General features: G+C 40.3%; 3 protein-coding genes, 1 long non-coding RNA gene and 3 other non-coding genes across 17 annotated transcripts in view; 5 read left to right on the forward strand and 2 right to left on the reverse strand.

The window, feature by feature from the left end:
* The window catches only part of tanc2b (tetratricopeptide repeat, ankyrin repeat and coiled-coil containing 2b), a 115,702-nt gene extending 106,100 nt beyond the window's left edge, over positions 1–9,602 (forward strand). For 7 of the 10 annotated variants that reach the window (XM_017034116.2, XM_017034118.2, XM_025057950.1 and 4 more), the window contains 5 exons: positions 646–675; positions 1,914–2,005; positions 2,334–2,480; positions 2,771–2,871; positions 5,190–9,602. In XM_017034116.2, the coding sequence (XP_016889605.1) occupies positions 646–675; positions 1,914–2,005; positions 2,334–2,480; positions 2,771–2,871; positions 5,190–7,257 (2,438 nt within the window). In that variant the 3' untranslated portion in view covers positions 7,258–9,602. The remainder of the gene's footprint in view (positions 1–645; positions 676–1,913; positions 2,006–2,333; positions 2,481–2,770; positions 2,872–5,189) is intronic. The other 3 variants (XM_017034115.2, XM_017034117.2, XM_017034114.2) reach the window with 2 other exon arrangements.
* Positions 3,092–3,146, reverse strand: LOC112487431 (U7 small nuclear RNA). The gene has a single exon (XR_003050493.1). It is a non-coding gene; the product is annotated as a U7 small nuclear RNA (small nuclear RNA).
* On the forward strand, positions 4,113–4,167 carry LOC112487441 (U7 small nuclear RNA). The gene has a single exon (XR_003050503.1). It is a non-coding gene; the product is annotated as a U7 small nuclear RNA (small nuclear RNA).
* LOC112487432 (U7 small nuclear RNA) lies at positions 4,695–4,749 on the forward strand. The gene has a single exon (XR_003050494.1). It is a non-coding gene; the product is annotated as a U7 small nuclear RNA (small nuclear RNA).
* Positions 9,603–9,961: 359 nt separating the features above from the next.
* Positions 9,962–13,430, reverse strand: g6pc3 (glucose-6-phosphatase catalytic subunit 3). The gene is made up of 6 exons (XM_008313996.3): positions 12,981–13,430; positions 12,180–12,286; positions 12,010–12,100; positions 11,806–11,924; positions 11,578–11,719; positions 9,962–11,485 (listed from the first exon to the last, which is right to left on the reverse strand). The coding sequence occupies exons 1-6, from the start codon at positions 13,196–13,198 to the stop codon at positions 11,143–11,145; spliced, it is 1,020 nt and encodes a 339-aa protein (XP_008312218.1). The 5' UTR covers positions 13,199–13,430; the 3' UTR covers positions 9,962–11,142.
* A 62-nt stretch (positions 13,431–13,492) lies between these two features.
* lsm12b (LSM12 homolog b) lies at positions 13,493–19,282 on the forward strand. 2 transcript variants are annotated; one of them, XM_017034136.2, is made up of 5 exons: positions 13,493–13,702; positions 15,481–15,617; positions 16,866–16,975; positions 17,657–17,783; positions 18,302–19,282. In XM_017034136.2, exons 1-5 carry the CDS (start codon positions 13,576–13,578, stop codon positions 18,392–18,394), a joined length of 594 nt encoding a protein of 197 aa, XP_016889625.1. In that variant the 5' UTR covers positions 13,493–13,575; the 3' UTR covers positions 18,395–19,282. The 2 variants fall into 2 exon arrangements, with proteins under 2 accessions (XP_016889625.1, XP_016889626.1); XM_017034137.2 differs by having other exon boundaries at positions 13,497–13,702; positions 15,484–15,617.
* Positions 19,283–20,950: 1,668 nt separating this feature from the next.
* LOC103381575 (uncharacterized) lies at positions 20,951–21,913 on the forward strand. Its single transcript, XR_521815.3, has 4 exons — positions 20,951–21,082; positions 21,510–21,605; positions 21,688–21,781; positions 21,864–21,913. It is a non-coding gene; the product is annotated as an uncharacterized LOC103381575 (long non-coding RNA).
* The last annotated feature ends 265 nt before the right edge of the window (positions 21,914–22,178 follow it).

A 22,178-nucleotide genomic window follows, 5' to 3' on the forward strand; every position in this document is an offset into this window, starting at 1 on the left:
TGCGTCTCCATGTAGCTTTAAACTACTTCCTGCTATTGTACGTATGTCACCCCACTCCTCCGCACCTCCCTCCTCCCCCCACACACACACCACACCATGCTTCTTTTCCTCAGCTATTTCTGGTTCTAATGTGTCTTTCTTTGTGTTCTTAGACAGTTGCCACTGTGTTGTGTTGCTCTCTCTCTCTCTCTCTCTCTCTCTCTCTACCTTTGTCTCTATCACTTTTCGCTAAAACACATTTTTTCCCTGTTTTCTTTTGCTGTTGCTTAGGGACAGGTTGTTATTAGAACTTGTAGTGTTCCTTTTAAGTAGCTTTGTTTTCAATTTATCTCTTTTTCCTTTTTTTTTTGCTGTGGCACTAATCTCCGCTTCTCACCACTGCTTTTTTGTGTTTCTTTTTTACCTTTCCCTTCTCCACCACCACCTCCACCTCCACCACTCTCACCTGTCTCTCACCCTCCTTCTACACCTCACACCCCCTGCTTCCTCTGGCAATTCTGCACCCTCTCTTTCCTCTGATCCTCCTTCCCACATTCCTGATCTTCTTCCTCCTCCCCCTGTCCCCCCTTTACCCCGTCCTCCCCCTCTCCCTTCACCTTCTTCGCTCTCTTTTCTTTCTTTCTCTCTCTCTTTCTCCGGCCCCAGGATGTCAGACGCTGCCCAGTCGGCCCCGAGGTAAAGCCAAGGCTGTCGACTTCTCACCCCACCAGGCATTTTGACAGCTCTATCTCCTCTCTCTGTGTTGTCTGTGTCGTCTTAAGTGTCGGCAGGCGAGCTTAGCTACCTCAGACAAAATCTCTAAAATGACAATTAATGTAAACACTGACAAGAGATGCAGTGGGAGCTGCCTAGAGGTAGATGCTAATGTTCACAGTGGATAGTTACAGCATGCCTGGCCTCCAGCCTGTGATGTCACATCAAGTTGTTGACCTTTCATCCCACAGATGCATGATGGAAAGCCCTCAGTAACACCTGCGTGGTCATGATTTAGCAGAAATGCATGTATTTGTGTAATTCCTTTTGTGCGCCTGCCACCATGGACTGGGGTGATTAACCACTGTACTGTGCATCGTTCATCCCAGAATGTTTTTTCAGTGTCAGCTAGGCCAAGAAGCAGAATTCCTGCCTTTCCCATCTCTACCAGCAGCAGTTCAGATGACGGCTAACGCCCACAGAGCGCTGTTCAACCCTCCTGCTTGCTACTTATGTTGATTATACCTGCCCTCTGTCACTTTGTCCTCGTCGTGTCTGTAGTGTGTGTGTATGTGTGTGTATCTGTGTATATATATATGTGTGTGTGTGTCAAGGATTACTGTCGCTCAGATACAGAGCCCACACATCAATTTCAGTCAAGGGATTGTGTTGATTTTCGTCTGTAAAATAGTTGTTTGATTCACTTGAAACATTCATTGGTTTTCACTGGGAGCTCAGTGTGTTTTCCTACATTTCTGCTTTTCTTTGATGACATCCCTGAATGAATATGTCTGACAAAAAGTGTTTGCACATTTGCACTGTCAAGACAACCTATATGTGTGTTTAGAATTTATGTCATAACAGTGTTTTTATGCCTGGGCCAAAACATATTTGCAGGCAGTTTCAAACGTTTATATTTATTTGTTTTAAAGATAAAAATCGTATTCTGTGTTTAAGCTCAGCAATTCCAAAATTCTAAATGTTTGACGAATACGTTTCGACCCAGACCTGGTATCATCAGCGATTTCACAAGATTTCAGAGCAGATTTTTATGTCCTTTATGTCCTCTTTAATCCATTTCCCATTTTGACTGTTGTACTCATCGCTGATATAAATGTGTGTCTAGTGTGGCCTTCTCTTTCCTCCACTTCTGCTGATGAGTGTGTTTCCTTCTCCCTGTGACTTATTTCTGTTGTTTTTTCTTCTTCTGTGACACCTAGGTCCAGCCACGTGGGCCATGGCCACATCCAAACCCGACATCATGATCATCCTGCTCAGCAAACTCATCGAGGAAGGGGACAGCTTCTACAAGGTCAGAGAACAGGACAATGACGTGCTGCTGAAATCACACATATGAAATGTGAAATATTAGGGAAATAACAAATAACTCTGACAGATGGACAGAAACACAGACAGAATTTTGTTACCAGGAAAATGTACTAGTTTAAAATACATCCTGCATTGCATCCCCAAGCCTACATTCATTCATAATTTGACACAATAAACCATCAAATACGTTCAGCAGCTAATAAAAATTAAGCTGAGATTCATATGGAAATAAATGGAAAACACAAATACTTTGCTTGTAAAGATTTCATCCAGGCCTTGTTAATGAACCGGGACATTTCTGTGTCCAACAGAAGGGGAAGGTTAAGGAGGCAGCGCAGAGATATCAGTACGCCCTGAAAAAGTTCCCCCGCGAAGGCTTCAATGAAGACCTCAAGACTTTCAGGGAACTCAAAGTGTCACTCTTCCTCAACCTGTCCCGATGTCGGAGGAAAATGAACGTAAGTCAACAAATATTGTGATTTTCTAACCGATAGTGGACTGAAGGTGTTGGCAGGTGAATTTACTAGGTGTATTATGTTTTATCCTCGATAATTGGTATATATACAGGATCAAAACAAGTTCTAAATAGGACAGGTAACCTTTTTTACCACATTTGTGAAAATACACTACAACATGCTTGTGATTTTAACATCAACTTTGTTCTAGTTCAAATATTAACTGTTTTGCAGTGCAGTACACTGTTAACTCAACAATAAACAACTATTGTTCCTCTCTCCTCCATCTCCAGGACTTTGGGATGGCTGAGGAATTTGCTACCAAGGCGCTGGAGCTAAAACCAAAATCCTACGAAGCGTACTACGCCAGGGCACGTGCCAAGCGTAGCAGCAGGTACAAGCTCTCATCCCACAGTACAGAACACTCACGATCTGTGTGTCTGACACATGGCTGCATTAGTCATAGCTTCAGCAAAGAAAGTTTCTTCTAGTTCTTAACATTACTTTTGTCTTTGTATAAAATAACTAGTTATCTGATTACTGATGAGGACTAAATTTATCAGACAAGTCTTTCCTCATCTATACTTACAGTATACTTGTTTTTGACACTCATGGGGGGCTTCCCTTTAAGGAAAACCTTCTAGACAAATTGCTAAAGAACAAACTTTCCTCTGGATTAGATTTGTGGCTGAGTTTGACCACATGTCTCCAGCAATACCCCACTGTCATGGTGTTGTTTAAGAATGCTGTGTGAATTAAGTTTGAAACATGAGACAAACATTTCATGTGACAGTTTTACCAGTAGTCCTAAATGTTTATCACCTTAATGTGTTATTTTATATGAAACATATTCATAGTATATTTGATATTTCAAGCTGTTTAACCTTTTGGTTTAACAATTCCTAAAGAACAAACATTCTTCCACATTATTTGCACAAGTTATTGTTATTTGCAATAACTCATGGGTACTTTGTTTTCATGCTTAACTAAAAAAAACTATATATTGTACATGTCATTTAAATATAACCTCTTCTGCATTTTATAAATTCAGACCACACATTTTGATTTTGTTTAAATGTCCTTCCAAACAAAGACCATATAAAGAAGCTGAAATAATATCAGTCAATAATAAGATTCTTTAAATCACTACTTTATATACATACTTTTTAACCTGTTCTCTTTTACCTTGTTCTTATATAGCAGCATATAATGTTAAATGAAGAAATTGTTTAAAATGGCAAACTGCAGCAGCAAGCAAAAAAGCAAACAGAAATTAAATGCGGTCGTCATTTTCAGTTGAGGTCTGTGTTTTGTGTGATTTGAATGTGATCAGTGGCTAAGCTTGCGTTTGATTGGCTTAGATGCTATATACTCCACCCTCTTTCAGTAGACTGCCTTCCGATTGGGTAATATCCAAGCCCGCTTTACATACAGTGTGACTACAGAAAACGAGCCCTCTTTATAGATATGATTTACTTCTGAAAGTATTTATCTGGACATTTAACGAGGTTCATATGTTGTAGAGTTTGGTGGATTTATGTTGTCGGTGCTTTCAGTGTATTTATTTTTAGCACCATGACAGAAGAGTGTATGCAGGGCGTATATATTGAAGATTCCGAAGTCTATATTTCAGAGGAATGTTTGTTCTTTAGTAATTTGTCTAGAAGGTTTCCCTTAAAGGGAAGCCCACCCAAACTGTGAAAAAAAAGCATATAGTATGCATAGAACTAACGAGAATGAATGTGGATTATTACAGTATGTTATCCGGTGGAGTAGGTTAATCTGTCGGCTGCAGTATTAGAGGAGAGTGTACTGTGCTCATCGTATTATCTGATAATCCGTGTATTATTCGGAAGTATGATAGAAACAACAAAGATTCATGTACATATAATACGACGTTGCCACAGTAGTGTCCAGCGTGTATGCACACAGCATTTGAACGTCTTGTATTTGCAACCTAGTTTGTAACTCTAGATGGCGCCACCGCCTCCCACTGTTTTTTCTGCGTGCAGAAAAGGCCTACTTTACAATTTTTTATTCAATTTTGTTTTTCACCATGCCAGTGGAGTATATATGGGACAATTATTTATGGGTAATTCTAAATCACAGTTTTTTTGCATTTTTGTTTTTTTTTTGCATTATGAGCATTTTACCACCATGACAGTAGAGTATGTAAGGAAAGTACCTTTGAAACTTGGACACATAGTTCAGTTAGAGGAATGTTTGTTCTTTAGCAAATTTTCTAGAAGGTTTTCCTTAAAGGGAAGCCCACCAAAGTTGTCCAAGATTAAATTGCTTAGCATGTCTTTGCATATTGTAACCCATTAGTATGTATTGGTATGTGGTTTTCAATATCTCCATTGTGCTTGTGGGGGAGTCACACTATTATTGAAATAATACTAGGAAAATATCAGTTTTAATTTTTTGAGGTAACATTCATTTGCAGAAAATGCAGTATTTCTGAACAGATTAGCTTGTTTAAAAAGTCTATAGTAATATTTTGATAGTCACTGTGATTTCATAGAATTGAACAGGATTTCAACAGGTGCATGGAACCACCTCAAATATTTTTGCGCATTACAAACAAAAGATGAGGAAAAAGCAGCAACATTTTTTAAAATATTAATATTTTTTCTTTCATTTGTATACATTGTTAGGTATATCTTTCTTTTATACATATATAAAGAAATCGTATGTTTGTTTACTTTCTAGACAATTTCCTGAAGCCTTGGAGGACTTGAATGAAGCCATAAAGCAGTGTCCTAACAACCGAGAAATCCAGCGGCTGCTCCAAAGGGTGGAGGAGGAGTGCCACCAGCTCAACCAGGAGGACCATCAGCAGCAGGATCTGGAACTGGAGCCTCCTCCCTCCCCTCCTCCTACACCTCCCCCTGAAGAAGAGGAGACCCTGTCCTTAGCCATGCCTCTCCCTCCTCCCCCTGAGCCTCGTCTGGAGGACATGGAGCCTGTCCAGGACCTGTTTGAGGATGAGGACTACCTGGCGCAGGAACTAGAAGCCATGTCTATGGGTTTGCCCCAGCCTGAAGCTCTCAACCCATCTAACCTTCCCATCATCCAGAGCCCACCCCTCTCCCCCACTCATGCAGATCAAATCTATTTGGCAGGAGTTTCGCCCATGGGCCAGCCTTATGAGTATCACCCCACCTCCTCCTCCATGTCATCACCAACACGAGGTTCATACCAGCCAACATCACCCTCTTTATCTCCAACACATCAAAATTCCCACTACCGACACAGCCCGACTCACACGTCTCCTGTGCATCAGTCATCGTACCGCTTCAGCCCTCCACCCATGGGGACTGGAGGTCAGGGGATGGATCACCAAAGTCCACCACCTTCCCCGTTACGTCGGGCTGCTCAGTACAGATCTAGTCCACCCATAGATAGTGTTTGTTTGTACAGATCCCAGTCTGGGTCTCCTGTTCGCTATCAGACAGAACAGCTTCCTGGCCGACCCAAATCTCCTCTGTCTAAAATGAGTAGCCAGCGCTCGTTCCAGCTGAGCTCCCAACCGTCTCTGTCCTCCCAGCACCACCAAGCTCAAGGTCTTCGTCTTCAGCCCTCAATAGCTCAAATAGTCCGCACGAACCAGCCAAGCAATGTAATAGGAAACAGCGGCTACATTGGCCAAATGGGTCATTCTATGGGTGGTCGCTACCAAGGGGCTTCAGTGGACGTGGAGAGTCGGCTTGTGTACCAGCCGTCCCTGGATGGACGCTCCATGCCCCAGGTCCAGGCCAGCCTCAGCTCTGGGGCCCTCTGTCAGCACGGCGGCCGAGGAGGGGTTATGGAGTCAGGCCTGATGAAGGATGAGCTACCCCAGCGCCCCTCCTCTGCCTACCGCGCCAGCAGCGGGGGTCCAGGAGGTATCCGTTATAGTCAGACACCTCAGATTAGTCGCAGCCAATCTGCCGCCTACTACCCAGTTTCTGAACATGTACTAGAACGTGCAAATGCCCTGCCCTCATGCCAGCTAGGATCTCCTGAAATCTCCCATATGGTAAGACGTCCTGTCAGTGCCAACACTACTGAGATAAAGCAGCACGTGCCAACCCCCAGGCCGCTCATTCACTCTCAAAGCGTAGGCCTCCGATTCTCCCCTTCTAGCAACAATATTTCAACTGGATCCACTGCAAATTTGGCGCCCGGTTTCAGGCCGTCCTCGTCCATCCAGCAAATGGAGATTCCCCTGCAAGCTGCATATGAGCGAACCTGTGATGATATATCTCCCATTTCCCCTTCCCAGGGGGGAGGAGGGCTATATCAGGGAGAGCCCAGCCGCTCCAGAAACACGCCCTTCATGGGCATCATAGATAAGACGGCACGGACTCAGCAGTATCTACATCAGCCCTCACGGTCCAGGCCAATGACATCCATGGACTCTGCCATCAGCCCCACCTCACCTGGCCAGCTGGTCCAACAAGGCTCCACCTACAGCCCCCCCACCTCACTGGGCAACATCGCCTACTACAACAAGACCAACAATGCCCAGAACGGACACCTGTTGGAAGAAGACTACTACGTCCAGCCCCAGCCCCCCTCCTTGGGCAAACTGGCCAATGGCTCTCGAGGCAGTGGGGACATTTTGGAGCGGGTCAGCCAGGCACCCACCTACACAGATGTTAAGGTAGCCAGGACTCTGCCTGTGGCTCAGGCCTACCAGGACAACATGTACCGCCAGCTCTCTCGTGACTCCCGCACCCAAGGCCCCACCTCCCCCATCAAACCAAAGAGACCCTTTGTGGAATCAAATGTGTAACGGCCTGTCTGTGACTGGTTGGTTGGTTGTTAGACCTAGAAGAGAAAAAAATATTTAGCTCAACACAGATACTGCAAACTCTTGTATATGTGACACGGACAAACATGTATTAAAGAACTAATTTGAGACAAAAATTCAGGAGGGAAAACCACACAACCAGCACACACACATACACACACACTTAGGGTATTAGACATTAACTTCAATGAAAAACACAACCAACACTGAAGTGATTCATTATCATACTCTGCACACAGGTAGGATAACTGGAGTGTCCTAATCATACGCCGAATCAAAGACCAGTGCACTTCCAAATCTTTGTGTGGCACAAAGTCCCCACACGTGAACACAAGAGGTGGGACTGTCAGTGTTAAAGGTTCTACCAATGATAATAACAATAATCCGACTCAACTTGTGGACGTTCTATCCATCTTCCGTTCTTCAAAAGTAAGGTGTGCTCTTGAACAAGGTCGCTTGTAGGCTCTACTCTATGTAATACAATATTATATGTTCAATACTGTACATTGCTCAGAAAATACAAATGGCTCAACAACTCAGTACTTATAGAAAAATGACAATATTTATAATTAAGTTATATATTGTACATAGGAGTAAAATAAAACTTAGTTTGCGTTTGAATTGTGTTCTGTTGATCCTGCCTTTGTGTCCAACTGCTAGTCATATGGAGGTGGAAGTGTTAAGGAAGGAGGGACAAAGGTCATCTCTGACTCATCCTTAATTCTCTTCACTTAACTATACATATATAGAGAGAGAGAGTTCTGACCTAATCAGATGACCTCATGTTGTTTTTATACAGCAATTGATCCTTACTGTTTATTATCAATCAATAGTCATATATTTTAAGACGAAATCCAAAAATAAAAAATATATGTAACTAATTAGAGAGGGAAATAAAGTAGAGCTACAAATGAAACATAAAGTCATCAAGTGCATTTCCAAACAATATAGTTTGAAGCAAAATACTTCATTCTCCGTTTATTTCATTTTGTCAAAACTTGGACATTGTGTTTTAACATTACCTGATTTTAAAAGGTGGTGTTAAATGTTTATTCATGATTTATTTTGAGTAACCTTCCTCGTGACCTGATGACATGGTGAAACAGCACAGCATCCATGACAAGCCTTGTTAAGACCTCCATAACAGGGCTCTCAAAGTGAAGTGCTGCCACCATTATTGTGCAAACAGCTAGTACAGGTCTTATTTCCCGGTCTTAAGCGACCATGTAAAACATCTTATTAAACACAATTCTTTTTTTTAAACAGTATCCCCAGGGCAAATTTTAATTTGATGTGAATTTGTATTCACATCTAGTCACTGGCTATAGGTAGGGGGTTTGTGGGCCAGGAGTTTCATTCCCCCTCTCTATTTTCCTTATGTCCAAGGACAGACTGCTGTATATGTGAAATATGTGTGCCCATGTTTTTATTTTAAAAGCTTTTGGTAAAGACATTTAATCACCTCGAAGTGATTTTTTTTAACTCGGCACTTGAGCACCAAAGTTTGCCTTTGTCCCTCCTCAGTATGTGACAACACAGTATGTTAATGGACAGTAGAAAGTAAAGAACATATACTAGTGAAATGGTTAGTGCTCAGAGACTAAAAGCAAGCAAATGCATAAACAAGCCACTGTTACTGACATTCTCCCCTTTTTACTTTAGTATTTCTTACTATTATTTTTAACCTTTTGCATTTTACCTCCCCCTTTCTCTCCCCTTCTCTCCCCCTCTGCACTAAAAATGTTTAAGTTCTTGGCTAAGGGTGCACTTTATGTATTTTACTTACTGTGTTGTAATGGTTGTTGAATTTGGAGGTGGGAGTGTGATGGGTCAGATGTCTGACCAGTAATAGCAGACTATCGTAGACACTATTATTATAAGATTTACAAAGCAGTGGTGAGATGGAGAGTTATCAAATGTTTTTAAACTGCAGAATATGTATAGAGTTTCTAGCACAAGTTGTATATACTGGCTCAAATGTTCTGCTCTGTTCCAGCTTGGGTCGCTTGGATTGAGCAAGTCTGTTTCAAGAGGCTTATGCTATATTATAAGTATTCATTTAATACATTTAAAACAGAAATATCATTTAGAGTCTCCAAATGAACCAGTCTAATCCACTGGTCCTGCACATGCCTTGAAAACAAGTCAAATCCACTGCAACAAGAGAAATATTTATCTGTATGATTGACAATTTAATGTCCAGTCTCCATATTTTGGGGTGTGACTGAAAAAAAAAGTAGAAAAAAGATAATATTGAAGCTAATTGTATGTGTGAAAAGTTATAGACCGTCCATTTGTAATATTACCTTTTGGTTCTAATTATAAAATGATCAAAAGACAGTCAGTTCCTCTCGACTGCCTCTTCTTCTAGGGTTTCACCTGCGACACAGAGACTTGCCCTGCTTATCTTTACAGAAAATGAAGGCTCGAACTGTAAGATACTTGATTTAAAGAAAACTTCTAAATTGAGAATATTTGTGAGTGTATGGTTTCAAGCTGTCTGTGTATATTGAGTTGCTGTAAATAGTCCGATGCATGTTCTATTCTTTCCATGAGCGCAAGCAGAAATATGTATAGCAGTGTCCTGGCTCTGGTGTGTGATGACAGTGTTTGGATTAAGATAAGGAGACTGCTGTCCCTGAACTATCCTTATCATTTTCCTTCAACCTCACTAGACAAAACAGGAAAATGTTCCTTTTATTTTATTTTAATGTATTTGCTTGCTGAGCAGAGTTCTCTTGTCTGTAAATGTGAGCTTTCAGATCGCTGTGATAAAAAGTTTAATTAAAACAATAAAAAGAATGTGTTTTTATCTCATGATAATGGATTGTAATCTGTCACAGTCACAGCAGTGAGGGAGAGAAGTGACACATGTAAATGAAAACAAAATAATGTCTTTTTTTCAACATAATAATGGTCCATACCCTAACAAAACATAAACATACTTAATGTGAAATTAATTATTGTTAATGTGAAAAAAGACCAATATATTGTAAAGCTTTTGTGAAATGTACAACATTCAACTAAATTGTGTTGACACAACAGTGACCAGTAATGTTATCATACTGTGATAGTTATTTGCACATCAAGCAAACAGACTAACATTGTTCAACTACTGCTGAGCAGGTCATGCACAGTGAACTTCTGCAGGTTTAACATTAACAGCAGCCTACTCTTCCTAATAGAGAGAGAGCGACAGAGAGACAGAAGCACAACTGTAAAACTAGTAGACCGTCACAACGCACTGTAGGTTAAAGATGCTGAAAAACTCAAACAATGACAAACGTGTTCAGGCTGATTGAGAGATGACAGTCATAAAACTATTCATTACACTTATCATCACACTGTCATATTGCATTTCTCTAACCAACACAAATGTGTTTCGTTTCTTTGCCTTACATGAACTAACTTTTCTGTGTGGGTCAACAGATTAAAAGTTAATTCCTAATAAATACTTAAGCTCAGAATCACTCCTTCCGTAATACACTGTAATACAGTTACGGTAAGATTGTACCTATATAATTTTATAAAAACAAAGTCAGCCTTCCATTAAAAGAAACAGGATTGCAGCAGAGGTCTCAAACTAGTAGGCCCCAGGTAAAATATGATCCACTGATAGATGTGACATACCACCACCATCACAGTTTAATGTAAGCCTTGCTTGTAGGTCAAACAAACTTATTTTGAATGCTGCAGTGGTGTGATCAAAGTTATATTAGGTTTGTCAGTTTGAGACCTTTACAATAGGGAGTGACCAAACCCAGCCATTACCAACAACAACATTTGCAGTGTATGACGACACTGTAGAAGTCTGTAGAAGTCCTTCGGGGTATAAAATATAACAATGACAAGATATCCTAATATTTTCTAGTCATTTTTCTTTTTGCGAGTGAGAAGGTGAACCAGTCCAGGAACAAGCACCATAACAACCTGTGGCACTATGGCAAATTTGACAAAGTAGAGGATGTAGAAGAGGACTTGAGGCCGGACAGGAAGCGGCAGTCGGTTCACGTGGTATAGTGCCATGGACACGAAAGCCACACATAACGCCCTGGGAGCCCATGGCAGGGACCATCCTCTAGGTTTCCAGTACTGGGCTAGCCCCAGACCAAGAAGGATTCCACAATCGCGACACAGAGAGGAGATTGGTGTCGAATCCAAACGTATCCACTCTGCATGGCTGCACCATTTCTTGGCTAAAGCAGTAGACCTGGGGAACAGAATATTTATAGCATATAGAAAGGATGTTCCTCAGTATCACCTGACAAGGCTCATTACAAACTGTTCCGAATCACTACATACCAAGAGAGGTCCAACCCTAACTGTTTTAATCCAGCATGGAATATCAGAGCACTGATCAGCAGTCCCATGCTGGAAGTAAAATAGAAAAGCAGGGGGCGACCATCTGGCACTCTGTGGCTCAGGATTACACCGAGAATGAGACCTGGCAAGTACAATTTCAATTTGCAATGAAAAAACAAAGGTGGTGATACAAGCAGACAGTATCTGAACACAACACTTTATTCAAACCTGTAACTGAGCCTGCGACGACCTGATGAGGAAAATGAGCTAGTATAAAAATCCTAGAGATTCCAACTACCATCAGCATCAACACGTAGAACAGGTAGGGGAGTGCTGATAACGCCACACTGGAGGCACAGGTAAAATGGCTCATTAAAAAAGATGCAACGCTATCTTGACATGCATATTTACAAGGACATTTTTAAATCATACCTGTGAGTGCGAGAGTAGAGAAATGACCCTAACGAGGACACCACCACCCACCACACTGCACCTGTCACCATTGCATGTCCAGATGGACTCCCTGGGAAGAAGAAAAAAGAACATTTGAGCGGATGTGTACCGAATAGAACTGATTTCTGTCACATTATAAATCAGGTCACCTGGCCCCGTTTCACATGTTGCAGAAAACTGTTGAACGTTTGGCTCGTTGTTAACAAACAGTCGTGATTCTCCTATCCACCAGAATGGTCTTTCACCAAACAGCATCCTGGGGAATAAATACATATTAACTCCGAGTATGTAACTTATGACTTCCATTTAAAACGCCAGTACAGTCACCAGTATACGTTTTCATCTGTGTCACTTTTTCTTCTGTCTGGTTTACATAACCTATGTCCTTAAGCTAATCTTAAACATGTTGTGGCTAATTCAGGATCATCTAGTGGTGGAAATATGCCTTTTGTCGCATTATTTCACTACATCGTATTCACTGTTTTTAAGATTTCATTAGGAGTTTTTTATTATTACTTTATTTATATATCATTTTGGCGACTGGGTGCTACTGTGCGGTAAAACGTGCTAATTACAAATACTAATATTAGAGTAACTGATATACATTGTTATTGTTATTCTTTATTCCATATATCAAAATATCAAAACTCAATAAACATTCTAAAGTCAGTATAGTTCCGCGCATTTCTGTTTCTAGTCGGACAGAACACTGAGTTGAACCTCCGTTGAATTGAGGAAGTGCCAACCCGGAACCTGCGACGACGACAGAAAATACAAAATTTGTGTTTTACATTATGTTTCAAGAAGAGAAAACACAAACGTTGAGATTGAAATTAATATAACGATTCTTTAACAATTTTATTTTTGTTGGCGTTATGCTAGATATAGAGTTATTGTAGAGCAAAGTTGCAATAAACGCTCAAATTCTCAAATATGGTTTCTTGTCTTACCATTTCAGCACCAGGTTTAACCACTCTGATAGAGCAGCTACCCAAAGCACAGTCACGCCAGTTCGTCTGCTGATGAAGTAGGTGAAGGGAAAGACTAGAAAGAAGGCTGCGTTAGGATCTCCACAATGAGTAGCAACAAGCCAGAAATGCTTATGGCTCATCAGCTTCTCTTGTAGCGTTTCGGCAATTAAAATGCCTTGTGTATGAATCTCATCCATTTCCCTCCGCTTTCAGGTATACAACTGTATTGAAGTAAAAGTCAATAGCCGGCGTAATGTTATGTGTTAAGAGATGTACTGCAAAGGAGGCTGCTGCAATATTGTTTAAATCCTGTAGGGGAAGTCGATACGTGAAAGGTCGAGTTTGAACGGGGGGCAATTTGCTTAATTTAATATAATAACTTTAGGCTTTAAATATATATTGTAACAATACAACAATGTGATGTGATTTGTGTTTATGAAAATTGTATGTGTTTTTTTTCCCTCTATAAATAAATGACCAAAGGAGACGTCCTTTGACACGCCCATGTTGCGTCACTCTACGCCGTCGCGTCGCTTTCACGTAAGGCAGGCGCTCCGGTTTCCTGGCGGAGAAGATGGCGGCTCCTGGACCGGGGGAGTATTTTAGCGTCGGGAGCCATGTCTCTTGCATCACCTGCTTGGGCCAACGTCTGCAAGGAGAAGTGGTCGCGTTTGATTACCAGTCCAAGATGTTGACTTTGAGTATCCTTTTGTTCGTTTGGAGCTGCGGATGGCTGGCTGGCCTGCCGGGCTGCAAGGGCCTGTAGGGTAACCGAAAATATGTCAAATAGTGATCCGCACAGGCGTAATTGGTGGCAGCCCGGTAGCATTTCTTATATAATTTGCAAATACTTTCTATGTTGTAGACGGTACAAAAAAAGGGCTTCTTATTGTTGTAAGTTCTGTAGGTGTTGTGTGCCGTCTTCGTGTCCTTGCGTAATCTTGTAGTCGGTGCATGTGTTGTGAATCCACTCATTGTATTACCAGACCTCATCATGGATCACTATCTGGCAATGGGTCCTGTAAGGCATCATGGCTGTGTGCACAAACCAATGCTAGTAAGTTAGCAAGCTAACTGACATTCAGCGCCTCTAACAGTCAAAGCACTGGACAAACATAGTCCAAACGCCTTATGTTGCCAGCACATGTAGGTGGTAGCAGTCATTTGAAAGATCTCAAGAATGAATGGATAGGGAGCAGCCCCCACGTTACAATCAGTCCAATGTTAGCTCGGCTAACATGCTATGTTTCGGTCAGCCACACACTGCCGCCGTTGGTCCATTCAGAAGAATTGAATGGCGAGATCCAAGCTTCTAACAACCTCTCGTATTGTTTTGATGACATTATGACTTTTATTTTGCCACTGTGTTGGTCATAACTTTGAATTAAACATTATTTAAGTAGTTGAGACACCGTGTGTCCACTGTAGCAAACGCAAGCCCGCTGGTGAACATGTCCTCAGTCATTCATGGGTGTGTATGTCTCTACATCACTACAGATGAGCATGTTGGACAGACACTTTATTTCACTGACTTAAATCTTTATCAACTTTCATCACGTGGTCAGACACGACGAATGAATGAATGACTGGATTTCACCCAATCCGGATGTTTGACAGTTTACATTACAGGCCTAAGTGTAAGTTAAAACCTAGTGAGAGGGTTTAAGGAGGGGTTGAAATAAAAAGGGAATTAAATTGAATTATTATAAGGTCAATGCATTTGCAATTATTATATGGATTTGCTCTAAATTAAATAAATTGCTTGTGAGTTGAATAAATACAGATACATTATTACACCAGCGATTAATGCAGTCATTGTTGTGGTGATGAATAGAACTTGTGGGAATCCAGTTCAAATAACTGTTAATGAATTAATTCAAGCAATTGCAGTGAGTTGTTTTATTATGCCAGTTTTCTAAATATGATCCCAGTCTTCTGATTGACAGGTCAAAGATGTGGCTGGTGTTGTTGTAGACATTCTTCAGTTTTGCACTTTTTTTCTCTCTCTGTATATATGTAATTAGTTGAGAGAATTGGCCTTAACCATTTGTAGACTTACAATCATACTAAGTCACTCATTGCTATTTTCAGATCTTCCTATGACAAGACAATGCTACGTTTTATTTACATGCTTAATAATTTATACATTAAACACTCTTCATCCAGGAAGCTGAAATTGCTACACGCCTTTCAATGCACTTCACCTCTTTTAATCACTAGTTTAAATACTAGAGGGTAAATATTTATTTAGCACTGTGTGCTGCTTCAGTCATTCATTTTTGTTGTTTGTATTACAATTTTTCTAGTGGCTACAGGTGGCAGCAATGTTGTAACTGGCACCGATTGTCCTTGTAACACAGCCCCAGTTTTTCTGTATCACAGACTTCTCTGTAATAGTTTTCAGGGTCATCCCGGGTCATGTTTCAGTAGGTACATTGTGTTGTGATCACACTGTGTTCCTTGACTGCAGTACTTTCTGAAGAATGTGCTTCCTCCAGCGGTAAGCCGAACCTCAACGACGTCATCCTGATCAATTTAGCCTATGTTTCTGATGTGGACATAATAAATGACCGCACTGAGACGCCACCTCCTCTAGCATCACTGAATGTTAGCAAGGTGAGTCAACTTTGGTTCTTCTTTTTAGGTTTGTGTAACAGCTGTTGAAATGTGTGATGGAATGTTAAATATGAGTTTACACAAAGGGGCAAGGGGGGGGGTCCACATTTTTTAAAACCAAGTTTGAAAATTTTGGACGTCAAAGCTTGAGAGCATGCTGATATGTAACCTTTAGTATGACTTAATAATCCAGTCAGCTGTGTTTCAGGGTGCAGGATATAGTGTCACACCCAACTGTAGAGGAAATGAACTGTCTTATATGACTGAAAACAAGAAACTTCTGGGAAAGAGCTACACATATCATTCACTCTATTATTAATCTGGAAGTGAATTCTGTCAGTTTGCAAATCTACAGAGTGACGGTGACAAATCTTTCTGCAGTTTCTCTCTGCTGCCGGGCTGCCTTTGTGTGGTTTTGGACTTAATGTTATTACTATAGTCACTGCTGGAGAAATGAAGCAGTGTAGATGGAAAGACTGGAGAAAATACTTTACTACTTTATATTGTGTAAAATCAGGTAATTTGGACAAACTGGCACCTGTTAGTTGTTGACCATGATATAGTCCACCTGGGTGAACATTTTTGTGAACTAGATGAGTTGCTTCACCAGAGTTTTAGGTAGTTCTAATTTTTCATAATTCTTTATAAATATACAATTGGAAAAATAGTTTTAGTCAAACAAAGTCGTTTGTCAGATAACCTCAGATGTTGTTAATGAATAAAAAGAGTGCCCCCCAGAGACAACACTTGAGGTAGTTCATTATTGAAGCTATGGAAACATTAACTGGTGGAACTTCCTTGTACCTGCCCTCAATTCTGAAGCCATTGAAGCAGCAGTAGTAGAAGTAGTGGCCGACTGCTTAACATTTTCAGTCAACGGCGTCCATATGTTATCAATATCAGATGTTTATCTTTAAATATATGCAGTAGTATATTGTATTTGTTTCATCTGTCGAGAAATATTTGTCTCTGTAGTTTTTGGCACGTTATGACTGTAAGCTGAAAGTCCTTAAACTTCCTTTCCCATCTGCTTTATAGATTTTGCAGCTGATTCAAGAGCCAATAAAAACAATTCAGCATGTAGTGCATTTTTGGAGGATAACCCTTTCAATGACTCAGTGCCAGTAATCCTGGCTCGTTATTCAAATTTCATGGAGTCATATATTTGTGTTAACTACCAGTTGGATTTGTTCTGATTAAAGTGTCAAAGGTTCAGATTTAAAAATGCTTCTTGTCCTCTCTCCGCAGCTTGCCAATCGAGCACGGACAGAAAAGGAGGACAAGCTGTCCCAAGCCTATGCAATCAGTGCTGGGGTTTCTGTGGAGGGCCAACAGCTATTCCAGACCATACACAAAACGTAAGAACCTCTCATTTATTTTCAGGGACCCAGGGCATGTACAGTGTGTCAACGTATGGTTCATTCAGGAGGATTTTTGAGTTGTATTGATTTGTAAATATCTTTGATCTTGATGCCTTTTCCGATTTGTTATTCCACTGCAGCATAACTTATTGTTATTATTATCAGGAGAAGAAAAACACTGACTGAGAGAATCAGAAATGTTGTTGAGATTTCAGCATTTATTATTCTTGACCACATGTAAACAAAACATCATAGAAAGGTGACATTTCTAAAAGTTTTATCAGTTACAATAGTGTTAGCTTTTTCAATAAGTTCATACAAGTTGACATGTTTCAATGAAATTATTTTTTTCTTTTTTTTTTCAGCCCAAAAACGTAGAGCCATCAGTCTATTAAACACTACTTAACTTTACTTTCGAGATTACAGCATACGGGATAAATACCTTAACTCCTATTCTACTACACACAAATTTTGTAGTAATACCTGAAATATTTATTTATATATTTTTAAATTTTAAACCTGTTGACAGTTTTTATAGATTGTGCTGTCGTAACCACACAGTGAAACTTGTTTAGCAGAGAAGTGGGACATAAATGTAATGGCAACCCATCTGTTGTTTTAACACAAAAGTGCTTCACCAGCTGCTGAAAATAAAGTGATGTGGATGTATCTTTGCAGCATCAAAGACTGTAAATGGCAGGAGAAGAACATTATTGTGATGGACGACGTCGTAATCTCACCGCCTTACCAGGTCGACAACTGCAAAGGCAAAGAGGGAAGCGCTTTAAGTCATGTACGCAAAATAGTAAGTATACAAGGAGTGTCTGTCCTGTACTTCCCTAACACTGCATCAATTCATTTTATAGATCAAATATCAGCAATGTCTACTACAAGTCACCAACTCCAAGGTAGTCAAGGTTGAGGGGTTAAATTCTCTCTAAAGTCTTTAACTTGATGTGCTGCTATCAGCTGATTTATTCCGGGTTTAACTTATATTTAAGTTGTGCGTCTTCATGGACTTTTTAGTGTTTCTTTGTTTCCTGGATACGTTTTTGTTTTTCTTGATTGTAATATATTGTGTTAAAAGGGTAATGTATCTTTATGTCATTGAGAAACAAAAAAAAAAAAAATCAAAATCTGTCTGAATCGTTTGTCTGCTAATAAAGAATGATTTGGTTATTTAACAGTGGGTTTGAAAGATACTTATCTCTATAAATTGACATAGTTTAATTATGGTTTTTTTTTTATTATTCCAAAAACATCACAACAGGGTTTGTGTAATGAGGAGTATCTCCATAACAGTTGATGTTCTTTTCCCCACAGGTCGAGAAACATTTTAGAGACTTGGAAAGTCAGAAGTCCATGCAACGTTCACAAGCACAGCAAACACAGAAGGACTCCACTTTATCTTCTTGAGTTGGCAGTGTGGGCCACATGGGAAAGGTGACACAGTTGGTTTTGTCCCCACTGCCAGACGAAGTCGGTATTCCTTGTCCTCAGTCTGAGACCACAAGGAGAAGCGCCGAGTTCCCTGGATCCAGAAGATCAAAAAAATTATGAAAAAGACAAAAAAGAGAGAGGAAAGATTAAATCTTAAATTAGACTTTATAAAAAATAATTTAAACATGAACCATAAAGCAACCATAGTTTTCCTTAACTAACTTCGTCTCATTCTGACCCTCCATTACCTCCCACCCACCCTGACGCCTTTTGTTTCTTCCAACTTTTCTTCCTTTTGCCTTCAGTTCTATTTCAAAACAAGAAAACTAGTGCAGTCAGAAAGGCTTGTTAGCTTTATTTTCTGTCATTGTTTCCTTTGTTTGTTTGTTTTTTTGGTTTTTTTTTTTTTTTGCTGTTATGTTCTGTTGTCTGTATTTTCTGTATTTTAAACAAAATGTGACTTGAAATGCCACACTTTAAAGGACATTTTCTAAAATAAAAGTAACAAAAATTCTGACTGTAATACTGTAATTTTAACGCGTTTTTGACGTTTTCATAAGGACGAGCACTCATCTCCGATGTGTGAGGGATGTTTATAAAACATAAATACACTAGAACATTGTTTCCCAAAGACTGAGTCGTAACCCTCAGGTGGGTCGCAAGAGTTTTGTTTTTTTGTTTTTTGTTTTATTGGTCTTTTTGCATCATGTTTCCCAGGAATTTGCGAATAATTTCTATTAGTTTGCGAATAATTTCTATTGACTTGGATCGCGAAAGTTTGTGACTTTTAAAATGTGTCCCCAGAAAAAATGTTTAGGAAACACTACAAGACTAGAATAGAGAAAATAAAGCAATGTAGCTATATTTGCAAGACTGTGATTCAATACAATGGACCAGTGGGGACTGACATGACTGTAGATTTAAGAACATTCTTACAGTTTTACATAAATGTCCCAAAATGCACCTAAGCATGTACAACTCTTGTATTTTCTGATAGGAAATACTCATTTTTCATGGTTTTTGACAAATTACATAGTATAGCATGTGGTTTGTAACCAACTTTTGAAATTTCAACGTTTTTACTTCAACATGTACATCAGTGTTGTCCCCTGGGTTTACTCTGGGTGTGGTGGCGTTGGGATGGTGTGCATGCAGTGGCAGGCCAAACACGTTGAGAGCTAAGAAAAAAGAATAATTTGAGAATGATACTTTCAAACATTCATGCAACAAAATAGTAGGGGAAACACTGAATTGATGTGAATGGAGTGAATCCACTCCATGTTCTTCACAAGTAAATTCAAATGCATCTTTTGTATACGTTGAGTTTAAATGACTACTACTAGAATGTATTTGAAAAACGTTTTATTTTTAAAAACGGCATTCATGAACGATTATTTGAAACTGCAAATAATTTCGCTTCTGCAGACCTCTCGTTATTTTTTTGGTGAGCCTAACCTAAGCAACGACAAAAATAATTAAATTTCTGGGACCAGGTCCTGGTGAGAGCAATCAAGCCTCAGCATTGAGGATGTGACCTCCATCTTGTCCACAAGTTTACAGATGTTTTCTGCACCACCACCATCTTTTTACTCCCCAGTGGTGGTCTTAAGCTGCTCAGATCCTGCTCCACGTCCGTCAGCAGCATCTTCAGGGTTTTGCTTGTGACGCGGAGCATCTCCTGGGCTTCATCACAGTCCTCGGTGCCTAGGACCACAGCATATCATGACTTATTTTCATCAAGCTTTTGTCACCATCCATCCATTTTCATGCGCTTATCTGTTACCGGGTCGCGGGGGCAGCAGTAGCCACCCAAATCATACTGCACCGTATCAACCCCCCTGAACCTTGCTGCGTGTGGTGACTCCACTGAAAGGTACCAACTGCCCTAACCAGGATTCGATCTTGCCCAGGAGGTGAACCCTCCAATGACAGAGACATTGCCTGTGGGCCAAAGCACCAGAGCGTTTGTCACATATATTTAAAACAAATAATAAACAAAACATTTTTTATTTTTTAAATGAATTTTTTTTTCAAAAGAAACTATCAATAACAATGAACAATTATTTGACATATTTTAAATATATGTCTAGTGAAATAGGGTGCATGAAATAAATACAACTAGAAATTTTGACATGTTCAGATTTAATGTTTTTCTGAGTTTTTAGCACAAAATATTCACTTGGCAGCGTGTTTTGGTGCAGAGACTTCAATTTTGAGGCATTTCTGGGACTTTTTATTTTTTTTTGCATTTTTCGTGATGGTAAGGCTATAGTCTTGCTTGCTGTCAGTTGCGTCTCTTTTCCTTTAGCAGCAAAAGTAGTTTTCTGCAGCAATCACATTTCTCGACAGTAAAAATGAAGCTGCAGACAAAAAAAGGCAGTTCCCAAAACTAAAATGTATCCTTGGTATTGTCACAGATTTCTTGGCCATTTTTGTAACATTTGCACACATTTAATGCGGTCAGTATTTGCTGCATAATTCAGTAGAAGAGTTGCTGGAATTTTCCTTTAGCTGCTCTGACAAACCAATGAGCCTGCAGTGTCACCTGATGTGGTGCAGGACGCTTGTGGTTGGATAACGAGGCGCACATGTGCCCTTTAGAACCGGAAGAAAGTGGTAATACGTTCCAGCCCGGCGATGCTTGCAACATGGCGCAGTGTGAAGGTACGGAGAAAAAAAAAGGTTTGCTACTATTACGATGGAACGTATTTCCATCTCTGGTTCTCTTCACTTTGGCGATTAACGCGTCCTGTGAAGGACCAGTATTCCGCAGAGCGTGTAGATGGTTTGTTTTAAACCGTCTACACGCTGTTGAACCGCCGAGTGGGGCAGGGGGTTAGCGTGCTAAACAGTAGCCTGTTTGAGCAGCACGGTTTGGGCATTCAAACTATGTTCTGACTGCACGCATCGTTTCAGTCAGCGTCTTATTGAATTGTACGAGATAGCGCTTTGAAGACCGTACACATGACCATTTGAGTGGTCCAAACATTTTGTGTTGCAACTTTAGCCACGTGCATTAGTGAAGCACACTTTTATTATTTAAGCGTGTGCGCTCGTGCACGTATGACATTGATGAAGTCAATCTTTTCAGGTGCAGCAGCATATCGCCATCACCTGGGCCGGTGGACTCCCCGACGTCAAGAAGTCCGAAGCATCTGGTTTGTGTTACGTGAACGACATTGTCCAAGTAAGAAAAACATGTCATGCTTTTTGTCAGCGGAAATGAAACTTTTGGACAGCATTTACAGAGTGCTGTGAAATGTTTACAGGACATCGGGGCTGGAAAGGGCAAATACTACGCAGTGAATGACCCACTCAGAGATGGTATCAACGATAAGTCGTTACGAAGCCGCCTTTAAACCGGTAGGTGTGTGAGTGCGATTTAGTTTTATTTTTCCCCAACTTCTCTGTGGACACGTTTTTAAAATGTGCGTCTTGGTTTGAGATCTTGGCTAAATAATGGAGATGTCCCAGCCGAGCGCAGTGGTCCTTCAGTGAGGAGCCGATTGAACGTCACCATTAAAGGTGTGAAAAGTAATGGATTTAACGTCTTTCACAGGTATTGACAAAGGAGTGACACCAACTGGACAAATTCAGTACAAACACGATTGATCGAAACAGTCTTAGAAGTGATTTGATTGCATTGTGTATGCAGTTTCAGTAAATGGTCATGCTAAAGAGTTAGCATTTTGTTGAAACTGCAACCTTATTGTTGAGAAATATCCACATGTTCCCCATCAGGTGGAGTTTCTTAGTGCAC

The sequence above is a fragment of the Cynoglossus semilaevis genome, chromosome 8, assembly GCF_000523025.1.
Source record: "Cynoglossus semilaevis isolate Cse_v1.0 chromosome 8, Cse_v1.0, whole genome shotgun sequence".
NCBI lineage: Eukaryota > Metazoa > Chordata > Actinopteri > Pleuronectiformes > Cynoglossidae > Cynoglossus > Cynoglossus semilaevis.